This window comes from Callorhinchus milii, unplaced genomic scaffold (genome assembly GCF_018977255.1).
Source record: "Callorhinchus milii isolate IMCB2004 unplaced genomic scaffold, IMCB_Cmil_1.0 Scaffold3, whole genome shotgun sequence".
Lineage (NCBI taxonomy): Eukaryota > Metazoa > Chordata > Chondrichthyes > Chimaeriformes > Callorhinchidae > Callorhinchus > Callorhinchus milii.
The window spans coordinates 43,541,171-43,550,422 of NW_024704744.1; the positions used below are offsets into that span (position 1 = coordinate 43,541,171).

Here is a 9,252-nt window from a genome sequence, read left to right on the forward strand (position 1 = left end):
AATCACATGGTGGTTTCAGCGTCAGGGCAAGCACATTTATTTGTCAAAGCCCCTTACACAAGGACATGGATTAAGAAGTTGGTGCTGAGTAAGCCTCAGTAATGGTTGGCTAGCAATGCTAAACATGGGCAGATGACTGCCTGTTGGCTTCATCTGCTGGTATTCAACCCTTATTTACTCACTGCAATATTGTTGCTGAAACCAGTCACAAGAAGAAGGGAGATCCTGTTTCATCCATGTCCCCTCCCCTTTTTTGATTAGAAAGAAATTGATGAAGTTAACGTAATCTGTATTTACAATATCAAATCTAGGCTGCAATGTAATTACCAAGTCGGCACGAAATGTCATGACCAAACTGTGGGGACCTTCCAATGTTCTTCTGTTGCTTCAGAGCAGTGATTTCAGCTGCGAGTCTGCTATGACATTCTGTTGCTTACCAGCAGAATTCCTCAGTAATGTCTGAGTTTCTAGTGAATCATATTGGTGGTTTTAGCTTCAGGGTGAGCACATTTATTTGCCAAAGCTCCTTACACAAGGACATGGATTAAGCAATTGGTGCTGAGTAAACCTGAGTAATGCATCATTGGATTGGACCTTTGGCAAATGTATGCAGCTGGCGTGTCAAGCTGTCCTGTAAACGTCCTGCCACCATATTGATGACAGATGCTTGTTGAATGGCTGATGACGATGACAGCTGTGGTGTAGAGTGAGGGTGGTAATGCTTTCACCCATTTCATTCTAAGCATTGATTGCAGGAAGTTCCTAGTATCTGCCATCCACAGAGAGGGCACAAATCCATGTTTCTCAGATGTCAAATGACCGACTAGTCTGGGGGTAATAATTCCTTGAAAAAATTAATCCATGACTGTTTGTGGGACACTGCTGTGTGCAATTGGCTGCTGCGTTTCACCCAGAAAATATACAGTCGACTTGGGTTGAGCTGGTGTTGGTGCAGAGTGGGGGTCAAAGTTGCCAGATATTGTATTATGTTTGCAGCCTAAAGTCAACCAAACATTAGCCCCAAATTATGTGTTGCCTCCTATGGGTAGCAGAGTGGTGCTTTCGAAACTGTGCAAAACCTTCTGCAGGTTCAAATCAATGTTTTTTTTTGTGGTTAAAAAAAAATGAGCCCCTGCAGAGCAATGCAACAAAATCCCGCCCAATTGGGCGTGAAGCCGCCCCAACCCGCCCAACACCGCCCGGGGGAGAGGGGGGGGCGGTCTGGGTTGAAGCACGTGACGCCGAGCGCGGGGCCGGAAGCGGCCGACGTCACGGCGCTCGGTCTCTTCCGGCGCTGGCGGTTCATGTTCGGGTGGGTAACATGGAGGCGGCGGGGAATCCGGGCGCTATCGCAGCCATCCCGCACTGCCCGGCGGCGGGAACCCCGCGCCCGACACCCGCACCGCTAATGCCGCCTTTCCCCTTTTATATTGCAGCGTCGAGGCCGCGTGATTTGACAACAAGAAGCCAAGATGGCCGAGGAAGGGTGAGTGGCCGCGCCGCACCGCGCCGCCAGCCTGGGGGGGGGAGAGGGCTCACCCGGGCTGAGTGTAGGGCGGGGAGCACAGGCCGCCGCCTCTCCCCGCTGAAGGCTGAGCTGCGGAGGCTCTTCAAAACGTGTGCGCACCGGAGCCGCGGCCTCTCCGTCTCCAGCCGCTGAGGCTGTGCAGAGAGAGGGAGGGCGGGTACCGCGCGCACACACACACACACACACACGGGCTCGGGCTTTAGTTGCTCTGTGCTCTCAGGGTTTCACACAGTGCACAATCCGCCTGATTCCTGAACTCGGTTTTGGGTTGAGCTCCACTGCCACCCCCCCCAACCCCGGCTCCCCCACCCCCCGGCTCCCCACCCCCCGGCTCCCCCCCCCCCCCCCCCCCCCGGCTCCCCCCCCCCCGGGCTCTCTCCCACCCCCCGGCTCCCCCCAGTCTCCCCCCCCCCCCGGCTCCCCCCCCCCCACCCCTGGGCGGGATGAACAGTTGGGCAAGTTTCCTTACTCCACAGGCCTCTTGGTTTTCTAGCAGTAAGCAGGAACCCGGTTCTTAATCGATTGGCGGATCGCTTTTGCCGGGGTAATACTCCCTTCCCTAAAAAAAATTGGTCACTTCAATCCGCAACTGTTTGCGGGACACTTGCTGCCATGTTTCACCCACAAAAAATTCACAGTGTATTCTGTGAAGTGCTTTAAGGTGCCTCAATGACGCGATAAGGCGTACTATCATATGTAAGCAAAATAATAGTGATCACAGAATGGGTCGATTTCAAGATCCTCACATTCGCTAAAAATTTGTTCAAACCTTGGAACCTCCCTACCTGTCCGACCTGCATTCCCCACACTGCCACCCGCCACCTCTGCTTGGCTGGCTCTGGCCTCCTGCTCGTCCCTTGTCCCCTCTTCTCCATCGGCGGCGGCCGTGCTTTCAGCCATTACGCCTGAAACTCGTTGAATTCTATGCCTTAGAATTCTGGCATCAATAGCATTGTTTGAAAAGGAGAGGACAGGTACTTGGGTCGTAAAGAATTAAACGGTATGGAGAATGATGCAGTAATTGGATTAAAAGATCTACAGAGATCTGATGAACTGGTGGAACAGGCTTGATGGGCTGAATGGCCTCCTTTTCCTAATTTCTGATGTTTTCTAGGATACCGTGATTCTCCAGATTGTGTGTTGATACCATAATCCCCTCTACAATGTGACCAATTGCGCTGTTAATGATTATGAAAGACACAAATGTAATAGTTGCAAAGTCAATAGCTATTTAAGTTTGTTCAAAGTATTAACTACTTTTTACATCTAAGTGTTTCATCACACAGTTAGGATTATTCATGAAAATAAGCTACATTGTTGAAATGATGAATTAATTTGTCGGATACCCCTTCACTCTCCTGATGAGTGAGTCATTTTGTTCTGACAACCTTGTAGCTTGAATCCTCAACATTCTCATGAAAAGTGTGATGAAGACTCCGGGTTGATAAGAAATTAAATAATTGTAAATTATGCTAATAGAGGAAGTTATACCATTCTCTTGATAATAGTTGTGTTTTGTTTGCAGCATTATTGCTGGAGGTGGAATGGATGTTAACACTGCACTTCAGGAAGTGCTGAAAACAGCATGCATCCATGCTGGCTTAGCTCGTGGCATCCGTGAGGCTATCAAGGCCTTGGACAAGTGAGTACTTCAATTAAATCACAACATGGCTTGAATGTGCGTTCTGGTTCAATGAAGGTATACAGTGAGAATCTAAGATGGGTGAAACTTTAGAGGTAGAAATGTTGTAGCAAATTTTTTTTAAAAAAGCATTGTGTACCGTAAAGTAAGTTTACACATATCTTGGTATAATAGATTGATTGAATTCTCCTAATAGGTTCCCTGGTTATGTTATTTTAATTATTTCAATTTTGGTTGCTACCTGGTAATGGGCCATTAACTGGAATCATCGTTTTTCCAATAAAAGAAGGAGATCTACAGGATCCCACAGAATTAGTAAAAACTTGCTGAGGTTTATTAAGAGCAGGTGTAATTTTGAAATGAGCCAAGTAGTATTCTGACTAGTTTATTGCTTGATCTCACCATTTTGTCTAAAAGATGTACGTATTAAATTCCTGAAATCACATGCAAAATCATACCTCATTGATAAAATAATTAGAACAGGGTACTGAGTGGAATCTTTAAGTTAATACATCAGTAGTTCAAAACAAGCATATTCTCTCCTAATGAATGGTTTAAATACAATGTTACTTGCAAAAATATTACATTCTTAAATCAGTAGTTTAAAGGAAATGGATTTTGTTCAAACAAATAACCCAAGTAATGTTTCAGTTACAACCAGTGATTGTAGATTTCCTTGTATTATTTGAATTAAAATTGTGGTTTAATGTTTCTAATTTCTAAATAGTTTTTAGGAGAATTCATATAAATTACTAAAATTTTATTACACCAAATTACTGTCCCTAATGCTAAGATTTTAGGTACAGATTACAACACTTATAATTGAAATTTTAAACGTTAAAGTGCTTCGGGAAATCTGCTACTGTTTTATTGGGCAACTTGTTTATACTTGTGCTTTTGATCTATTAAGACCAAACCCATAAGGATGAAATGAGTGAAGTTCTACCTTTTCCTCAATTTGCGCCATAAGTCTTGAAGATATTTAATTCCTTTTCCTTCTGTTCTGGTTTTCTATTGGCCCTGAAGTAACTTGTCCATGACTGTTCTATATTTGTAAATATTAAGCACGTGATGAAGGCTGTTTGTCATACATCATTGCTGGCCATTGTTACTAAAATGTGAAAGCTAGTTTAAGATTTATTTTATTCACTTTTAAGTCAATGTTATTAGAGTTTAATTGGGAATGTGTCTGAGCAAATGTTACAGCCTGAGGCTACAGAAAATGTTTCTAATATCATGTGTGTTTCCAGGCGTCAAGCTCATCTGTGTGTCCTTGCAACCAGTTGTGACGAACCAGCATATGTTAAGCTGGTGGAGGCTCTATGTGCTGAACATCAGATCAACCTGATTAAGGTGTGTATGTCATGTGTAAGGCATTGCACCCTAAACTTCACATCTCTAATTTGCCGGTGTCTTACAGCTGCTGATCTGACAATGTTCAGCAGCAGGAATGAATAAAACTGGCAGAAATCAAAGTCAGATATACGAGCCTTCTGGACTCAACATATAGTCCTTAAGGTCCCTAAAATGACTACATTGGAGAAAAGTCCATCTCCATCATAGGTAGTTTTCTTATAGTAAATCTGTAATAAATTTATAGTGAATAATGACTGGCTTTAAAAATATTCCTATTCATTGCCAAATTCTTTGTTTCCACCTGGTTAAATATATCACATGCTTTAAAGAAGGCTGTTACTTGGCTGATAACGTTGATTTATATCTTAATTTTACTGCATTGTGTGTTGGTTTCTGCCCGATTGGTAGGGTGCTGTAGCTCCTCAAATACCAGATAGGACTGGCATTCCAGGGTTGGTATTTTCTCAGTATATATGTGTTTAGTCTGTTAGGGAGTTCATCTTATAAGGAACCTTCACAATTTCTTGTATAAGGAAGAAATGGTGCTGATATCTACCACGTGGATTCTTCCAAGTGACAGAATAGTTTCCTGAAACTTGGGCGCCATTGAGAAAATATTATATCAATCAAGAAATTGTGCCTTATTTTTGATGCCAGAGTAGAATTATTTTCCAATGTACTAAACTGCTTAACTTCATATTAATCAAAACTAATTACTGCCTTCTACACAAAGGTTGATGACAGCAAGAAACTTGGCGAGTGGGTAGGCCTCTGCAAAATAGACAAAGAAGGAAAACCTCGCAAGGTTGTAGGCTGCAGTTGTACTGTGGTAAAGGTGAGTTGATTATCTACTTTAAAGAAAAGTAATCCACTATCAAGAAATATACATTTTTAAAAAAAAGTTATTTGACTGTTTAATGGGTACATGTATTGCACAAGGTTTGATTGTTGATCTATGGTCAGTTTGCTGATCTTTCTGGGGTGGTGGTTGGGACTCATTGTTCCAGGGCTGGATTTGGAAAATATTCACTATGCAAGATACTTTGCACTGACACTGTTAGGAAGTGTGTACGTTGGATGAGCATTGCAATGGGCTCAGCTTTGTTGTGGCCCACAGACAAATATCCTCCTGATTCAAGTCTCTTGTATGTAAAATGGTCACTTTGGTGAGGTATTGAAGAGCTGCAAGTCTCATAGATTTATATCCGCAATGGTTTGGTGGTGGGAAGAAACTTACTGAAAAGCAACTTGCCAAATAAATAGGCAACAAGACTCACTTTTCATTCTGGCCATTATTTGAGTTGTATTAAATGGAATTATTTTTCAATGCATTGCAACCTAAACTTCAAATCTGCTGTAGTTTGCCGGTGTCTTACAGCTGCTGATCTGACAGTGTTCTGCAGCAGGAACGAATAAAACTGGCAGAAATAAAAGTCAGATATACGAGCCTTTGGGACTCTTCATATAGTCCTTAAGGTCCCTAAAATGACTACATTGGAGAAAAGCCCATCTCCATCATATGGTTTGTTCTCTTATAGTAAATGACTTTGTAGGTTGTTCTCTTATAGTGAATCTGATCATCAATAGGTTAGTTGGAGATTAAATTGTGATAAGATTGTGATGTATGTTCTTAAAATCCATTTCTCCCCTATTTATAGGATTATGGCAAAGAATCAGAAGCTAAGGATGTCATTGAAAACTATTTCAACTCAAAGAAGCAAACTATGCAGAAATAAACGACCAGACACATTTACTGACTTGTTTTTTTTTCAGTGTTGACTGCTTTCTGTTTTTGATGAGGCATTCTATGAATTAAACTGATTTATTGAAACAGATTCATTATTCCATATCCTGCCAAAACAAACTGGTGACAATAGGTCCAAAGGTATTGTACATTAAGTAGGGATAAGTTGCCTAACTTTCAAATCTACAATAATCATGTCAAATTGAGGTTGACATATATGACCTATGAATTATATTTTAAGCCATCTTCTTTGATTAGTAAGAGTAATGATTTGCTGTAACTGCTGATTGCTTGGCTCCCTCTACTGAACATAAAACAGTGAGGATACTGCCAATATCGTTATCCAAAATTTCTGAAATCGAAAATCAGGTGCGAAAGACACTGTTGTTGCTGCACCATCAGAGGTCGTGATTTCAGCCACTATGTCCCGAAACTCTAGGACACTCCCTCAATCCCTCTAGCTTGAGCCCTCCCCTTTTTGAAGTCCCGCCTGAAAACTTTCTTCTTTGACTGCTTATGGCCACATCTTACCATTAACACTCTTTTCTAAGTCCCTTTGGAAGTGAATACTTGATGCTGTATAGCTGCTGACTTTTTTTCAGAAATCTACTCCCTCTGCAGTCTAGTTGATTGCTGATGTGATAAGGTTATTTTCAGATAGGCTTCTGATTATTCATTCTCCTTGTTGCAATCAAGGTAATGGTTCCTGTTGTCAGACAGTGCTCCTTAGACACTTATATGGGTGACTACATTGACAAGTTTCCATTCCATTTAGAAATTAGTGTTCATTCACTCCAAAATGACCTTGAGTGCACAGCAGAACTCCATGTCTAACTTAGGGTATATTTCATTTAGGAGATTTGGTTAGGACACCTTTTAGCATATCTTGAACTGTTCCTTTGCTAAGCTCTCAGTACGGTCCTTCAGGACAGTATCCAGGCAATCTTGAGGCCAGCCCCTAATTGAGGCCTCAGGAGGCTGGTCTCGGGAGTCTGGTTCGTGAGTCTGCATTAGTCCAGGACACCGTTAATGACAGCCCAAACTACCCAGCAGGATTGGGAAGGGCAGACTAGTCACTGGGGACAGGGAGTCTTCCTATTGCAAAAAAAGTCATGCAGTAGATTGACAAGTTTTTCACTTTCCACTTGGGCATTCCAATTTTTATAAAGTGCTGTTAAAACAACAACAAAATTACATTTGTACAGCGCTTTTCACGGCGGGAGGACGTCCCAAGGCGCTGGACAGACAGAGTTACAGAGCCGAGCTGAGGGTCGGGGTGGGGGAAGGTGGAGGGCAGGGGGGGAAGCAGCGAGATAAGCATGATCAAAAGTAAAATAAAATGATAAAAGTACCTTGCCAGTAACATTTTACTAATCCTTATAATGAAAGTGGCAAGTTCTATACCAAAGGTAAAATGCTTCAGCCCCGCGATAACAACAAGTTGGATTTATATAGCGCCCTTCATGCCGGACGGCGTCTCAGAGCGCTTCACAGTAACGGATCCCGGGGCCGAGCCAGTGGGAGGGGGAGGAAGGTGACCAAAGGCATGGTCGAAAAGAAAGGTCTTCAGCAGAGACCTGAAAATAGGATGGGAGGGAGCGAGGTGAATGAGGAAGGCTGCTCCAGAGCCTCGGGGCATAGAGGCCGAAGGCACGACCGCCGAGGGTTGAGCGGAGGACTCAGGGGACAAGGAGGAGACCAGACCTGGAGGAACAAAGGCAATGGGTACTGTTTTGAGGAGAGAGGTCAGAGAGGTGGGGTGGGAGGGTGCAGAGGAGCGGGACTTAAATACAAGAGTGAGGATCTTGAAATCGATCCTCTCTGGGACCGGCAGCCAGTGCAGTCTGGCAAGGACTGGGATGATCGGGGAGCGGAGGTTCGTGCGGGTGAGAATGCAGGCGGCAGAGTTTCGAATGATTTGGATTTTATGGATGGGAGACTGGCGAGGAGAGAATAGTCCAGAAAAGAGGTGACAAAGGCAAAAGTATCTTAGCAGGGAACTTTGTATTGCAAGTTTTATCTAGAATGCTGTCTCAAACTTACACATTATACGGCCATTACATCCTTAATGGGAATATTCCTGTGGAAAAAAACATAGCACCTGTCTTAATTGAACTGAGTGATGAATCAGCATACAATTTTAACTGCAAGAGCTTCAAGGCTGGATTCCTGTAATTGCACACAGTTTGGATCAGGAGCATTTTTTAAATCCTAAGTCAATTGAATGAGGCACAGCTGAGCAGTACAAATATACAGTCAATTCACTTTACAACATATTCTGTGAAGCACTTTGAGATGTCTAGAAGACGAGGAAAGCGCTATATCAAATGCAAGAATTATTATTATTAAAGGGTGTGTAAGTATAATCCTAAAATGTTCTTTGTGTATAATGGTAAACAAGAATTCAGAAAGGAACTTAGAATTCTAGCACAGACATGGCAATGAAGATGAAGTGGTTAAATCAAAATATTTTAAGTATTCACTGCAAAGGAAATATGGGAGGGAGTTCCACAGAGCAAAGCAGTATGGCTGAAAGCTAACCCACTAAATATGCCTGCAGCAGGGAAGGAATGTTAAGTAGGCTTGTGTTTAGTTAGCGGAGGGGGAATCTGGGTAGTAGGATCAGCGGAGGTTGCAGAGATACAGTGGGGTAAGTAGTGGAGGCATTTGAAAGAGGATGAGACTCTTGAATTTGATCGGGCGGGTGGGGGGAACATTTATATAGCGCCTTTCACATCTGGAGGACGCCCCAAGGAGCTGGAAAGACAGGGATCAACACGGGTGGATAGTGGGGAGGGTAGGAGGGAGACATGGTCGAAGAGGAGGGCCTTGAGATAGGTCTTGAAAGAGGCAAGGGAAGGGGCAAAGCAGAGGGACTGGGGGATGGAGTTCCAGAGAGTGGGGGCAGAGAGACTGAAGACATGCCTGACGATGGTGGGGCGGACAAGGTGGTGGACATGAAGCAGGCTGGAGCCTGCTGAG

At 43.5% G+C, this 9,252-nt stretch overlaps 1 protein-coding gene and 1 non-coding gene across 2 annotated transcripts; both read left to right on the forward strand.

Moving 5' to 3' along the window:
- Positions 1-1,283: 1,283 nt before the first annotated feature.
- Positions 1,284-6,354, forward strand: rps12 (ribosomal protein S12). Its single transcript, NM_001293042.1, is given in 6 exon segments — positions 1,284-1,312; positions 1,437-1,486; positions 3,054-3,170; positions 4,421-4,523; positions 5,260-5,361; positions 6,185-6,354. Coding segments are annotated over 5 exon segments (414 nt in total). The 5' UTR covers positions 1,284-1,312; positions 1,437-1,472; the 3' UTR covers positions 6,263-6,354.
- LOC121848606 lies at positions 2,845-2,916 on the forward strand. Its single transcript, XR_006084983.1, has one exon. It is a non-coding gene; the product is annotated as a small nucleolar RNA SNORD101 (small nucleolar RNA).
- Positions 6,355-9,252: the final 2,898 nt, after the last annotated feature.